The following is a 15459-nucleotide window of genomic DNA, read 5'->3' on the forward strand; positions in this document are numbered from 1 at the left end:
CTCTACTGTAAGAGCCGTCACACTGTGGATTCTCTACTGTAAGAGCGGTCACACTGTGGACTCTCTACTGTAAGAGCAGACACACTGTGGATTCTCTACTGTAAGAGCGGTCACACTGTGGATTCTCTACTGTAAGAGCGGTCACACTGTGGATTCTCTACTGTAAGAGCGGTCACACTGTGGATTCTCTACTGTAAGAGCGGTCACACTGTGGATTCTCTACTGTAAGAGCGGTCACACTGTGGATTCTCTACTGTAAGAGCAGACACACTGTGGATTCTCTACTGTAAGAGCCACAACACCAGTGGGCAGACACCACTTCTATCAGTTTATTTCCTCTGGCAATGTTGGATCCGTGGCCTCTTTCACACTGTGCAGTTTCTCGGTCTTTCGTGGTCTCCTCGTCCTTCCATCACCTCTTATCTGAGGACGGTACCTGATATGACGCCTCGGATGGATCTTCTCAGCCGTCCCTCTTGGATGTGACACAACACGTGTTCATCTGCCTTTATGTCATAATCCAGGACAGACGTCACCATCTTCCTCCCGTCACCCAGATCCGTGACACTGAGGCTTCCGTATCTGGATAGATCCTTCCTGAATGGAGTGATCCACTGGATCTGAGGAGCGTAGTAAACACCAATGCTCAGGCATTTCAGTTGTCGCTTCTTGGTCACCAGAGTAATTGTTGGAGAAGTTGCATACAGGTCTGAAAGCAAGGAAGATGGCGTCATAAATAGAGACCAGTTCACATTGCAGTGCGGTGACTTTACCCTCATCCTCGGATTTAGCGCCATAATGGTGGAGGCTCCACCTCTGCGATCCCCGGGCCTGGTCTCTGCCAGCGGAGGCGCTCAGCGTCATGAGTCAGCAGAGGCGCTCAGCGTCATGAGTCAGCGGAGGCGCTCAGCGTCATGAGTCAGCGGAGGCGCTCAGCGTCATGAGTCAGCGGAGGCGCTCAGCGTCATGAGTCAGCGGAGGCGCTCAGCGTCATGAGTCAGCCGGGGCGCTCAGCTTCATGAGTCAGCGGAGGCGCTCAGCGTCATGAGTCAGCAGAGGCGCTCAGCGTCATGAGTCAGCGGAGGCGCTCAGCGTCATGAGTCAGCGGAGGCGCTCAGCGTCATGAGTCAGCAGAGGCGCTCAGCGTCATGAGTCAGCGGAGGCGCTCAGCATCATGAGTCAGCGGAGGCGCTCAGCGTCATGAGTCAGAGGAGGCGCTCAGCGTCATGAGTCAGCCGGGGCGCTCAGCGTCATGAGTCATCGGAGGCGCTCAGCGTCATGAGTCAGCCGGGGCGCTCAGCGTCATGAGTCAGCGGAGGCGCTCAGCGTCATGAGTCAGCAGAGGCGCTCAGCGTCATGAGTCAGCGGAGGCGCTCAGCGTCATGAGTCAGCGGAGGCGCTCAGCGTCATGAGTCAGCAGAGGCGCTCAGCGTCATGAGTCAGAGGAGGCGCTCAGCGTCATGAGTCAGCGGAGGCGCTCAGCGTCATGAGTCAGAGGAGGCGCTCAGCGTCATGAGTCAGCGGAGGCGCTCAGCGTCATGAGTCAGCGGAGGCGCTCAGCGTCATGAGTCAGCGGAGGCGCTCAGCGTCATGAGTCAGCGGAGGCGCTCAGCGTCATGAGTCAGCAGAGGCGCTCAGCGTCATGAGTCAGCGGAGGCGCTCAGCGTCATGAGTCAGCAGAGGCGCTCAGCGTCATGAGTCAGCAGAGGCGCTCAGCGTCATGAGTCAGCGGAGGCGCTCAGCGTCATGAGTCAGCGGAGGCGCTCAGCGTCATGAGTCAGCCGGGGCGCTCAGCGTCATGAGTCAGCGGAGGCGCTCAGCGTCATGAGTCAGCGGAGGCGCTCAGCGTCATGAGTCAGCGGAGGCGCTCAGCGTCATGAGTCAGCGGAGGCGCTCAGCGTCATGAGTCAGCGGAGGCGCTCAGCGTCATGAGTCAGAGGAGGCGCTCAGCGTCATGAGTCAGCGGAGGCGCTCAGCGTCATGAGTCAGCGGAGGCGCTCAGCGTCATGAGTCAGCGGAGGCGCTCAGCGTCATGAGTCAGCGGAGGCGCTCAGCGTCATGAGTCAGCGGAGGCGCTCAGCGTCATGAGTCAGCGGAGGCGCTCAGCGTCATGAGTCAGCGGAGGCGCTCAGCGTCATGAGTCAGAGGAGGCGCTCAGCGTCATGAGTCAGCGGAGGCGCTCAGCGTCATGAGTCAGCGGAGGCGCTCAGCGTCATGAGTCAGCGGAGGCGCTCAGCGTCATGAGTCAGCGGAGGCGCTCAGCGTCATGAGTCAGCGGAGGCGCTCAGCGTCATGAGTCAGCGGAGGCGCTCAGCGTCATGAGTCAGCGGAGGCGCTCAGCTTCATGAGTCAGCAGAGGCGCTCAGCGTCATGAGGCAGCGGAGGCGCTCAGCGTCATGAGGCAGCGGAGGCGCTCAGCGTCATGAGTCAGCAGAGGCGCTCAGCATCATGAGTCAGCAGAGGCGCTCAGCGTCATGAGGCAGCAGAGGCGCTCAGCATCATGAGTCAGCGGAGGCGCTCAGCGTCATGAGGCAGCGGAGGCGCTCAGCTTCATGAGTCAGCAGAGGCGCTCAGCGTCATGAGGCAGCGGAGGCGCTCAGCGTCATGAGTCAGCAGAGGCGCTGAGCATCATGAGTCAGCAGAGGCGCTCAGCGTCATGAGGCAGCGGAGGCGCTCAGCGTCATGAGGCAGCGGAGGCGCTCAGCGTCATGAGTCAGCGGAGGCGCTCAGCGTCATGAGTCAGCAGAGGCGCTCAGCGTCATGAGTCAGCGGAGTCTCATGTGACCGCGGGCTGCGTGGGATTCGCTATAATGTCTTGCAGCTTTCACATCACATGGCATAGCCCAGCTAGCATGAAGACTGTAGAAAAGCTGCGCAGGGAATGCAGCAGCCATTGTAGGGTGAATCTGGATAGTGAGTGTGACGGGTAGATATTGTACATGATGTTGTTAAGCATCCAGCAGCTAGAGGGGTTAATAGGGTGCAGCTAAGGGGAGTCGTCATGCCTGCCTCAGTGATGGGCAGTCCGGCTCTTTTTGGTGATCTGGTTCTTCTCGCTCCACTCACAAAAAAGAGCCGGCTCTTTTGGATCCATGTGTTCACCACAGGTGAACACATGTTTAAGATGACGTAGATGCCGATGAAACTCCGCCCACCCGTTGCCAAAACTCCGCCCACTCAAAAGTAGCCAATTAAATTGAAGAGTGGACGGGGTTACAACCAGTGAGAGCCATTTAGAGAAGTTAGTGGTTCTCACTGGGGTGCCGGCTCCCATCAGTCACAGCAGGGGGCCGGCTCTTTGTACCGGATCGTTCGTGACCAACACATCACTAGTGTGAATGCTGAGCTGGAGAGCAAACTGGAAGGATGCAGATCTCTTCACCAGACTGATGAGGGTCCTGGAACTATCTTACTCTGACTGCCTCTAGTTGCTAGGAGTATCTATGTCAGAAGGAAGTTGAAGCAGGAGTTAACTGTTGTTAAGTAGAAGAAAGGATTGAACACTAGAAGAAAAATGAAGAAATCCCGGCACTCACGTGTATTCGATCAGTTCATTTATTCCACATGTAGGAAAACTACAACAAAACGTTTCAGCCCCTTGCAGGCTTTTTTTCAATTGTGACAATTGAAAAAAGCCTGAGAGGGGCTGAAACGTCTTGTTGTAGTTTTCCTACATGTGGAATAAATGAACTGATCGAATACACGTGACTGCCGGGATTTCTTCATTTTACTCGTAATCTCTCCACGTACACCACTATTACTAACGAGGACTACGGAGTGCCGACTATTTCTTTGTATTGAACACTAGAAGAGACTGTGATGGTGGGTGCACTGAGCTGTGCAACTAGAAGACACTATGATCGTGGGTGCACTGAGCTGTGCAACTAGAAGAGACTGTGATCGTGGGTGCACTGAGCTGTGCTACTAGAAGAGACTGTGATCGTGGGTGCACTGAGCTGTGCTACTAGAAGAGACTGTGATCGTGGGTGCACTGAGCTGTGCAACTAGAAGAGACTGTGATCGTGGGTGCACTGAGCTGTGCTACTAGAAGAGACTGTGATCGTGGGTGCAGTGAGCTGTGCAACTAGAAGAGACTGTGATCGTGGGTGCACTGAGCTGTGCAACTAGAAGTGACTGTGATCGTGGGTGCAGTGAGCTGTGCAACTAGAAGAGACTGTGATCGTGGGTGCACTGAGCTGTGCAACTAGAAGAGACTGTGTGATCGTGGGTGCACTGAGCTGTGCAACTAGAAGAGACTGTGTGATCGTGCGTGCACTGAGCTGTGCAACTAGAAGTGACTGTGATCGTGGGTGCAGTGAGCTGTGCAACTAGAAGTGACTGTGATCGTGGGTGCAGTGAGCTGTGCAGCTAGAAGAGACTGTGATCGTGGGTGCACTGAGCTGTGCAACTAGAAGAGACTGTGATCGTGGGTGCACTGAGCTGTGCAACTAGAAGAGACTGTGATCGTGGGTGCAGTGAGCTGTGCAACTAGAAGTGACTGTGATCGTGGGTGCAGTGAGCTGTGCAGCTAGAAGAGACTGTGATCGTGGGTGCAGTGAGCTGTGCAACTAGAAGAGACTGTGATCGTGGGTGCACTGAGCTGTGCAACTAGAAGAGACTGTGATCGTGGGTGCACTGAGCTGTGCAACTAGAAGAGACTGTGTGATCGTGGGTGCACTGAGCTGTGCAACTAGAAGTGACTGTGATCGTGGGTGCAGTGAGCTGTGCAACTAGAAGTGACTGTGATCGTGGGTGCACTGAGCTGTGCAACTAGAAGAGACTGTGTGATCGTGGGTGCACTGAGCTGTGCAACTAGAAGAGACTGTGATCGTGGGTGCACTGAGCTGTGCAACTAGAAGAGACTGTAAGGCTATGTGCCCACGTTGCATTTATGAAGCAGAAAATTTCTGCTTCATAAATGCAAGTCCTCTCCCGGAAAAACGCATGCGGAATTCCGCACGCGTTTATCGCGCATTTGTCGCGCGTTTATCACGCGTTTTCCACATGCGGAATTGCCTTGCGTTTTTTATGCATTGGACAAAGGCAATTCTGCATGCGGAAACGCAAAATTAAATGACATGCTGCGGATTTTTGAACGCAGCATAAACGCTGCGGAAAAATCCGCAGCATGTGCATAGAACTTGCGGAATCCCATTGGGGACCATGGGGTGCGGGTTACCAAGCGTTTTACAAGCGTTTCTGTTGCAGAAATTCCGCATCAAAAACGCTTGAAAAACGCTACGTGGGCACACAGCCTTAGAGACTTGATCTGTACTGGACGTGCTGTGACATTAAATTCTACTGTTCATGAGGACTCGGTCAAGTGTGTCTGCGCCAGCAAGTGAGTACCCCTGTGTGCCTGAGGAAGCTGCAGCATATGGTCTATGGTCGCCCCCTGAGTAACGGTTCCCCCAGGATTCTAAGAATTCATGAAACCCGTCTCGCCCCTATCTGAACCTAGCAGGCATGCGAGTAACATGAGCAGAGAAAGCCATAAAACACTGAACACACAATACAGATGGGACCCGATTCGTTATTGCATTTGCGCCTGTATTTTGTCTCGTTTTGGTGCTTTGTGCCTATTTTTTGTTTGCACCAAATTCATCTTTCTATTTGCGCCTTTTTAGAATATATTTTATATGTTTGCACTTGTCTTTTTCTGTTACTTCTCCCCTGTGGACGTGGTTTAGGGGTTGCAGATGTTCTCACCCGATTCATCATTTGCAACATTTTGAAAAAGATTTGAGATTTTGCACTAAAAAACTAAACATGGTTTAAGAAAGGAAAACAAAGCATTTTTTTTACTTTGCCATTTTAATTAATTTGGCGCAATAAAGCTCAGCGAATGGCACAAGATAAAAAAAGAAAAGCGAAAAAATGCCAATGAAGAATCGGGTTCATAGTGTGTGACAGCACCGGAGCGGAGGAAGCTCCTATCCGTTCACAGCCGGATATGTGAAGGTCACTTATTACTAAGTTTGCGTTTGTGTGAGAAAGCGTGAAAGTTAGATTCAGTCCTAGGAGATCCCCGAGTGTTACACAAGTCTTTTCAAGCCAATGGGAGGCATTTGGAGGCTTTGAAGAACTTACAATTCGTTGCAAGTTAATTTTTTTTGAAAAAGTAATTCCAAAAGCTTCGCTGATCAGCACTCACTACTTATCTTCACTCCCTCTAAAGACTTATGCCAGTGTTATGAATGTATAAACCTTCTGCTAGATGCCCCAAGAAAGTAGGACTAATCACAACTTGCACAGTTTTAAGCGCTTCCTAAAAACACATCTGTTTATGGCGGACAATCACGTTCCCTAATCGACGTCACTTCTGTGACATGCAGAAGAAGTGTTGTGCTTCAGAAGCATTCAGCAACTGAAGGGGTTAACACAGTCACAGGAGACAGGGAGTGTTTTAGCAGAGCCCCAGTGGGATTGTGGGGAACTTGTTATTGTAGTCTGGCTGAAGCCGAAGAGAAAGGTGGTGTGTTATCTGGATCTGACAGAAGGCAACTGAACAGGATTCAGATCAGGAGAGAAACTAAACACAGGTCAGATAAACTCCCTGAACTAACAGTGCAGAGTATTATTGGGCAGGAAGATAAGGACTGGAAGGAATTGTGTCACAGGGATCATTTCCCTCATCAAACCCTCCCCCCTCCATCTCCATGCAGGATAAAGAATGATGTGTACTATTGTGTCCTTGTGAAGGAAAAGCCTGTGGTTGACTATGCATAGAAGTGTGCTGCAAAGAAATCTAATCTGTGCTGAATTATGCCACTGAAGAGACTGTAATACTGTGTCTTGTGAAGAAACTACTTTATTGTTACTGCCACCGGTTACTCAAGAAACTCAGACTGTACTGTAATGAAGATTGTGCTGTAATATCCCTGAATTGCACTGGTAGTGGTTCAGATTAAATTCCACTGTTAAACTGTTGAAAAAGACTCTTGTCAGATGTGTCTGGTGAGGAACTGAATCTATCGTGTGCCTGAGAGAAACTGCAACCTATGGTCGCCCTGAGTAACGGTTCCCCCAGGATTCCAAAGAATTCATGAAACCCGTCTCACCCTATCTGAACCTAGCGGCGTGCGTGTAACATTGGTGGCCCGTACGGGGAATCCTGAGTGGAAATTAGTGTGTAGAGGGAGAAGAGGAAAAGTGTCTGGAAAAACACAGCAGCACAGCACCTCAATGCAACTCTGCTACACCAGTTAAAGGGGACCAGCCGTAAAGAAAATTCACTAGCAGCAATGGATGTGGAAATACAATTGGACAGAATTAGTGAGCTGCTTCTTCAGTTAACCTGTGAAGAATTGAGAACAACAGCCCTGCAGGAATCGACCAAAACCTCTGAACGGGTGACAGACTCAGACATGACCATTAACCTGCTCGGGTTAGATAAATCAGGGAGACAGTCCTCTCTAACACCACAAATCACCACAAGGAAAGAATTCAAGATCCTGGGACAGATTGGAGAGTGTGAACAGAAAGAGAGACTGTCTTATATGAACTTATTGCACCAGATCGATGCTGGCTTACAGAAAGGCTACCAGCCAGATGAAATCGTTGAGGGGTGGTGAAAGCGATCAGCCCAGGACTGAACCTCCGTAGTATGCTAGAAATGAAAAGTCAACTGACCTTCCAACAGCTGAAGATGATTTTAAAAGGGCACTATAAAGAGGAGAGTACTTCAGAATTGTTCCACCGACTCATTAACCTCTCACAGAAAAATAATGAATCACCCCAAAGTTTCTTGTTCAGAGTAATTGGACTGAAGGATAGACTGTTGTTTGCATCCAGAGATGTAGAAGCGGAAGAGAAGTTTGATGCTGGACTAGTCCAGAAGAAGTTCTTGAGATCATTGGGAACGGTGTTACTTATGACTGTTGTATATGAAGCTTTGAATTGTAAAGCGCTGCGGAATATGTTGGCGCTATATAAATAAAGATTATTATTATTACTTCTCTCCCCCCATCTGTCTCCTTTGTCCAATTGACCTCAAGCCAGAAAAGGGTCCAATTCATGAAAGTGTTTGTGCCAATATTCTGGTGTAAACACCTTGATAAGCCGATGTTTTTTCCGCACAGTAAAGCTGCTCAGAAAAATGTGCAACTTTTGGAGATTTCACGCTAATTCTGGCCAGATCTTTCAAATTGGGCGTAGTACGGGTGAGTTGGGACGTGGTGGAGCCCACCCTCCAAATTCATCCTAAATGATGCCACCTTACGGGTGTAACTTACACCAGAAGTGCTACTATGGTCCCTGAGGAGAGTAGCATTTATGGCGAGGCGCACACCACAGGGAGGATGCACCGAATTCATTCAGTGTCGTGCACCTCCTGATGAATTCAGAGCATCGTACTCCAGCGAGCCGTTCATTACAGGGAATCCGTCAGTCATCCGTCTATATGGTTATTTAAGTCATAGGATGCTGAATAAAATGACACCTTGATATCTACGATCTGACAAATCCTTGTTTTTCTTAATATGTAAATGAGCTGTTAAGATCTATGGGCCGGACATAGATCTCCCCGAGACTCCGCCTCCTGAACTTCTTATAACTGACAAGGGGGTTAACGGACTGTGATACATCCCTATTCTTTAAATAAAAGTCACATCTGATTGTCATCCCATTGATTGAAGCCACCAGACTCTGCTAAACCTAAAGGTTCACATACTTTTACCTCTCGCAGACTAGTGATATTGGTTCATTTTGCTAATTTAAAAAATGACAGTCTCCCATGTTTTGCTCATTTGTTTGATTTGGCTCCTTATTCACTTTTCGGACTTTTGTAAAAAACTGATGAAGTTTTAGGTCAAATGAATGCAGATATTTGGAAAGTTTTGAAGGGTTCACAAACTTTCAAGCACCGCCGTACAAGACAAGCAAACATCTCTGATGTCTCCGTATTACTGCTCATAGGTGGATAGAAAGAACTTACCTCCTATGGATAAAGTCACCATCTTGTCTCCATGCGCCTTGGCGTTGGCGGCTCGGCAGAAGTAGATCCCCTCGTCCTCGTACGAGACGTTTCTTAGTGTCAGGTCTAGATTTCCTTGTGACAGCTCGGTGGATAATGTCACGCGACCTTTATATCGCGGATCCTGCTCCTCCAGATTTTCTTTGCCGCTGAGGAGTTTGTAAAGAACTGGATTTTTTTGGTTTTCTTTCTTCGTCCAGATCATGGTCAAACCAGCGACACCGTCCACAAAAGAAGCTTCGCAGGGCAACGTGACCGAGCCGTAGAGGAAGGGGGACACGGTTTTTTGTGACAACGGAATGACACCTGCAAAGAACATGGATGTTAAGGAAACTCTGAAATCTTCCCGTCATTAGTCTCCACCATCTTGGAGTTCTCCCATCTCTCCATTGACTAAGTCCTTATGTGCTTTGCAAATCCGTGGTCTAAGGAGTGAAGTAAAAAATGTCTTCTAGGGTAAATGGCTGGACAAGCTGTCACGTGGAGCCTTGTCCGGGGCTGTAACCCTGAGCAGAGGACAATAACTACTCTTTATAGAGCCAAGGAGACTGGTCAGGATCTACAGAGCACCACCATTGCTTCATTACCGTCTAATGGTGACCAGCAGCCGGTTCTATGGTTTATGGTTGGAAATACAAGACGGAGAAGCTGAGGGGCCAGCGGTGGTCAGCAATGGTCTGAGGTTATGGGTGTCATCACTGTCATCCTCTGGTTTTTAAGTCTTTATCTCCTACGATAGATGCCAGGAACCCCCAGGAACGAGCAGGCAAAAATGAAGAACTTGATTTAAGGAAACTAAGTAATTATTGATATGTCTACCAGACGATACTACAAAGACGACGGTACAATTGTGTCACCGGACTGAAGAAAAGGATTCTCGGGCTGACTCCGGGCAGACGGTGCCACCTCGGTGGATGATGCTACAAGCCCATCTTATTAGGATGGTATTAGATATCGTAGAGGCTCCGGATATAGACCGCATACCGCCATATTTATATTCTGACTTCCTAATGACCTATACCTGGCAGACACCTATACCTGGCAGACACCTATACCTGGCAGACACCTATACCTGGCAGACACTTATCTATGTGTGTAGCTGTAATATCTGTGCACCCCCACATCACATGGAAAGTCTAGATGCGGGATCTCATTACCTGACAGCCCAGGAGACAGGGCGGATAAGAGCAGAAGAAGTGTCAGGGCCTGCAATAGAAACGTAAGCGCCATGAGATCATCCACCACCGCAGCAGGACCCCAGTCACACCACAACTTCATCGCAAGCTTTTTTTTAGTATTTTTAGAATTAAAATGCCCCCAAAAAAGATTAAAACATAAAATAAAACATTAAAAGTGTCATTCCTAAAAATACAAGTTATGATGTCTCAAGAATAGGGGATCAAGTGCTGACTGCTAGTGGTCTGATCACTGGGACCCCTGCAATCATGAGTTCAGGTATCTGGTAATTCGCCCGCTCGGCTTTCACTCCATTCATTCTCTACAGGACGGCCGGAGACCGCTGGTGGCAGCGCTCGGCTATTTCTGTCAGTCCCATAGACAATGAATGATGCGGAGGCCAAGCATGAGGGTTACCAGATACCTGAACTCGAGGGTGGTCAGACCCCCAGCAGTCAGCAAGTGATCCCCTATCCAATTCATAGGGAATAACTTGTTTTGGGGGAAAAATCCTTTCTATATAAATAATAATATCATATTGCAGTAAAATCTGAAATATTATAAGAAAACAAGAAATTACACATGAATAAAACAATACACAACGTATCCATTTCAAAAATTGGCTGGTGGGTGGAGCTGGCGAGGACTGGTGGGTGGAGTTGGTGAGGACTGGTGGGTGGAGCTGGCGAGGACTGGTCGGTGGAGTTCGTGAGGACTGGTGGGTGGAGCTGGCAAGGACTGGTGGGTGGAGCTGGCGAGGACTGGTGGGTGGAGTTGGTGAGGACTGGTGGGTGGAGCTGGCGAGGACTGGTCGGTGGAGTTCGTGAGGACTGGTGGGTGGAGCTGGCGAGGACTGGTGGGTGGAGTTGGCGAGGACTGGTGGGTGGAGTTGGCGAGGACTGGTGGATTGAGCTGGCGAGGACTTGTGGGTGGAGCTGGAGAGAGCTGGTGGGTGGAGCTGGCGAGGGCTGGTGGGTAGAGCTGGCGAGGGCTGGTGGGTGGAGCTGGTGAGGACTGGTGGGTGGAGCTGGCGAGGATTTGTGGGTGGAGCTGGCGAGGACTGGTGGGTGGAGCTAGCGAGGATTGGTGGGTGGAGCTGGCGAGGACTGGTGGATTGTGTTGGCAAGGACTGGTGGGTGGAGCTGGCAAGGGCTGATGGGTGGAGCTGGCGAGGACTGGTGGGTGGAGCTGGCGAGGACTGGTGGGTGGAGTTAGTGAGGACTGGTGGGTGGAGCTGGCTAGGACTGGTGAGTGGAGCTGGCGAGGACTGATGAGTGGAGCTGGCGAGGGCTGGTGGGTGGAGCTGGCGAGGACTGGTGGGTGGAGCTGGCAAGGACTGGTGGGTGGAGCTGGTGAGGACTGGTGGGTGGAGTTGGCGAGGACTTGTGGGTGGAGCTGGCGAGGACTGGTGGGTGGAGTTGGCGAGGACTGGTGGGTGGAGCTGTCGAGGACTGGTGGGTGGAGTTGGTGAGGACTGGTGGGTGAAGCTGATGAGGACTGATGAGTGGAGCTGGCGAGGGCTTGTGGGTGGAGCTGGCGAGGACTGGTGAGTGCAGCTGGCGAGGACTGGTGGGTGGAGCTGGCGAGGACTGGTGGGTGGAGCTGGCGAGGACTGGTGGGTGGAGCTGGCGAGGACTGGTGAGTGGAGCTGGCGAGGACTGGTGGGTGGAGTTGGCGAGGACTGGTGGGTGGAGCTGGCGAGGACTGGTGGGTGAAGCTGGCGAGGACTGGTGAGTGGAGCTGGCGAGGACTGGTGGGTTAAGTTGGCGAGGACTGGTGGACTGAGCTGGCGAGGACTGGTGGGTGGAGCTGGTGAGGACTGGTGGATTGAGTTGGCGAGGACTTGTGGGTGGAGCTGTAGAGGGCTGGTGGGTGGAGCTGGCGAGGGCTGGTGAGTTGAGCTGGTGAGGACTGTTGGATTGAGCTGGCGAGGACTGGTGGGTGGAGCTGGTGAGGACTGGTTAGTTGAGTTGGCGAGGACTGGTGGACTGAGCTGGCGAGGACTGGTGGACTGAGCTGGCGAGGACTGGTGGGTGGAGCTGGCGACAACTGGTGGGTGGAGCTGGCGAGGACTGGTGGATTGAGTTGGCAAGGACTGGTGGGTGGAGCTGGCGAGGGTTGGTGGGTGGATCTATCGAGGACTGGTGGGCTGAGCTGGCAAGGACTGGTGGACTGAGCTGGCGAGGACTGGTGGGTGGAGCTGGCGAGGACTGGTGGATTGAGTTGGCAAGGACTGGTGGATGGAGCTGGCAAGTGCTGGTGTAAAAATGCCAAAAGTCGCAACAAGTTTGCTCAACTTTGCCACATTTCAAGCAGTTTTACTCCAGAATTCTGTTGAGAATTGCTCGATGAGTCGGGGCTTCGGTGTGCATTCCCTGTGATTGGTGTCAGGATGTAAAGTCCTAGGATGTTATTCTTCCAGTGCACGCGGTGAAGCAGTCTCTTCTCCGGAGATAGCGGCAGAGTCAGTGCTCTCCTATGAGGTATCAGCGCTTTCTGGTGCAGCTCCATGGTCCAACAGGACCAAAAGAAAACATCAGAATAACAAATATATTACTAGTTTCCTACTACAATCGCCCAATATTTCACTGTAAAAGTCCTATTACCATCACAATGGAGGCTTGTGGAGAGAGCTGCAGGGTCAGCACCTGGAGAACAAAACAAAAGAAGCCCCATTACTGACACTTACAATAAAATCACATAATAGTAATAAAGAGGAGCTGTCACCGGGTGAGAAGTGGACGATGTTTTTAACTTACACACAGGCTCAGAGAAGCCCGCCAGAGCACAAGCGGACCCTCCGATGGGCCCAACACTTTGGACTTTGGAGCCATCATTCACGGACCGCTCTTTCTCTTATAGTACGATCTGTACATGACTTTACTGAAGACGTATTGTACACCTGCCATCTAGGAAAACGTCACCATACCTCCCAATACACGGTCACAATGCACTGCAGGATGCAGGCGGACCCCCGTGATAAACAACGCAGGCAACAAAAGCTCAAAATACTTCTAGTTACTTCTAGTTCTCCGTAAAACTTTATGAGCACCAACTGTCATCTCCTCTCAGTAAATGAAAAATTTGCATTCACTGAATTTTACCTGTGAATTGAGAATCTTGAGAATGAAGGATCCGTCCTGGAGGAGAGAGAAGCAGATTTCTCCGATAAGATTTATTACTGAGTTTCTTATTTTTACACATATTATTGATTTGCGCAAAAAAAATGTAAAACCATGGTTACTCTTAAGTGCTATGGAGGGGAACAAAGCACTTAGTAACTCATTTGCATATTGTGATTTTGGATTTTTCCAAATTCAGACAACAGATATCGGATATATAAATATCAAGGAGTTTATCTGTCACTTTCCTATATGCTCATATAAACGGTTTATGGTGGGGGCGATCATGCCGACAGGTTCCCTTCATCACCTTAAGGCAGTGTTCACACGGTCAGTATTTTACCTCAGTATTTGTAGCCAAAACCAGGTGAGGAACAATCAGAGGAAAAGTATAATAGAAACAAGTCATCAATTCTGCATTTATCACCCACTCCTGGTTTTGGCTACAAATACCGATGTAAAATACTGACCCCATACTGGAGGTGTGAACGTGGCCTTACATGATATTACGTCCACGTACGTGTTTGCGGGGTGATTGCATTTTTGTTTCTAATTTCACCACACTTGGAATTTTTTTTTCATTACATAGAATAGTAAAATGAATGGTGTCATTCAAAACTACAGCTAGTCCCACAAAACACAAGTCCTCGCACCGCTATGCGGGAAGCAAAAGAAAAAAACTATACCTCTAATAAGAAGGGGAGGAAAAAAGTACCAAAAAAATTGTATCTTAAAATATCCTATCAGTGTGACTCCATAATAATCCGAAATCAGACAAATGTATGCAAACAACAAATGGTTTATTTTACATACACAACGACGCGATAAAAATAAAAGTTAATTAAAATCAAGGAGCAATGAAAGCAAAGGGAGGCCGACGAGAGACACCAAATCATGAAGGTAAGAAAACAATACAAGGGGCCAGATGGAGAATAGCACCAGGGAATGATAACAGGCACTGATCTGCACATGCATAAGCGCAATTCTGAGAGTCAGATCTATAGAGATAGTGCAATGTAATACATGCGAGTAGTGCAATGTAATACATGCGAGTAGTGCAATGTAATGCATGCGAGTAGTGCAATGTAATACATGCGAGTAGTGCAATGTAATGCATGCGAGTAGTGCAATGTAATACATGCGAGTAGTGCAATGTAATGCATGCGAGTAGTGCAATGTAATGCATGCGAGTAGTGCAATGTAATGCATGCAAGTAGTGAAATGTAATGCATGCGAGTAGTGCAATGTAATACATGCGAGTAGTGCAATGTAATACATGCGAGTAGTGCAATGTAATGCATGCAAGTAGTGCAATGTAATGCATGCGAGTAGTGCAATGTAATGCATGCGAGTAGTGCAATGTAATACATGCGAGTAGTGCAATGTAATACATGCGAGTAGTGCAATGTAATACATGCGAGTAGTGCAATGTAATGCATGCGAGTAGTGCAATGTAATGCATGCGAGTAGTGCAATATAATGCATGCGAGTAGTGCAATGTAATGCATGCGAGTAGTGCAATGTAATACATGCGAGTAGTGCAATGTAATGCATGCGAGTAGTGCAATGTAATGCATGCGAGTAGTGCAATGTAATACATGCGAGTAGTGCAATGTAATGCATGCGAGTAGTGCAATGTAATGCATGCGAGTAGTGCAATGTAATGCATGCGAGTAGTGCAATGTAATGCATGCGAGCAGTGCAATGTAATGCATGCGAGTAGTGCAATGTAATGCATGCGAGTAGTGCAATGTAATGCATGCGAGTAGTGCAATGTAATGCATGCGAGTAGTGCAATGTAATGCATGCGAGTAGTGCAATGTAATGCATGCGAGTAGTGCAATGTAATACATGCGAGTAGTGCAATGTAATACATGCGAGTAGTGCAATGTAATGCATGCGAGTAGTGCAATGTAATGCATGCGAGTAGTGCAATGTAATGCATGCGAGTAGTGCAATGTAATGCATGCGAGTAGTGCAATGTAATGCATGCGAGTAGTGCAATGTAATGCATGCGAGTAGTGCAATGTAATGCATGCGAGTAGTGCAATGTAATGCATGCGAGCAGTGCAATGTAATGCATGCGAGCAGTGCAATGTAATACATGCGAGCAGTGCAATGTAATGCATGCGAGCAGTGCAATGTAATACATGCGAGTAGTGCAATGTAATGCATGCGAGTAGTGCA

At 49.3% G+C, this 15459-nt stretch overlaps 1 protein-coding gene across 2 annotated transcripts in view; it reads right to left on the reverse strand.

Annotated features, from left to right (window-relative positions):
• The window catches only part of LOC141241240 (butyrophilin subfamily 2 member A2-like), a 72601-nt gene that overhangs the window by 33027 nt on the left and 24115 nt on the right, over positions 1–15459 (reverse strand). The window contains exons 2-6 of one of the 2 annotated variants that reach the window (XM_073668739.1): positions 13255–13290; positions 12757–12798; positions 10132–10180; positions 8936–9280; positions 437–709 (exon numbers count right to left, since the gene is read on the reverse strand). In XM_073668739.1, the coding sequence (XP_073524840.1) occupies positions 437–709; positions 8936–9280; positions 10132–10180; positions 12757–12759 (670 nt within the window). In that variant the 5' untranslated portion in view covers positions 12760–12798; positions 13255–13290. The remainder of the gene's footprint in view (positions 1–436; positions 710–8935; positions 9281–10131; positions 10181–12756; positions 12799–13254; positions 13291–15459) is intronic. The other variant, XM_073668741.1, reaches the window with a different exon arrangement.

The sequence above is a fragment of the Phyllobates terribilis genome, unplaced genomic scaffold, assembly GCF_046119375.1.
Source record: "Phyllobates terribilis strain yellow unplaced genomic scaffold, ASM4611937v1 Scaffold_2__4_contigs__length_985480577, whole genome shotgun sequence".
Taxonomy (NCBI): Eukaryota; Metazoa; Chordata; class Amphibia; order Anura; family Dendrobatidae; genus Phyllobates; species Phyllobates terribilis.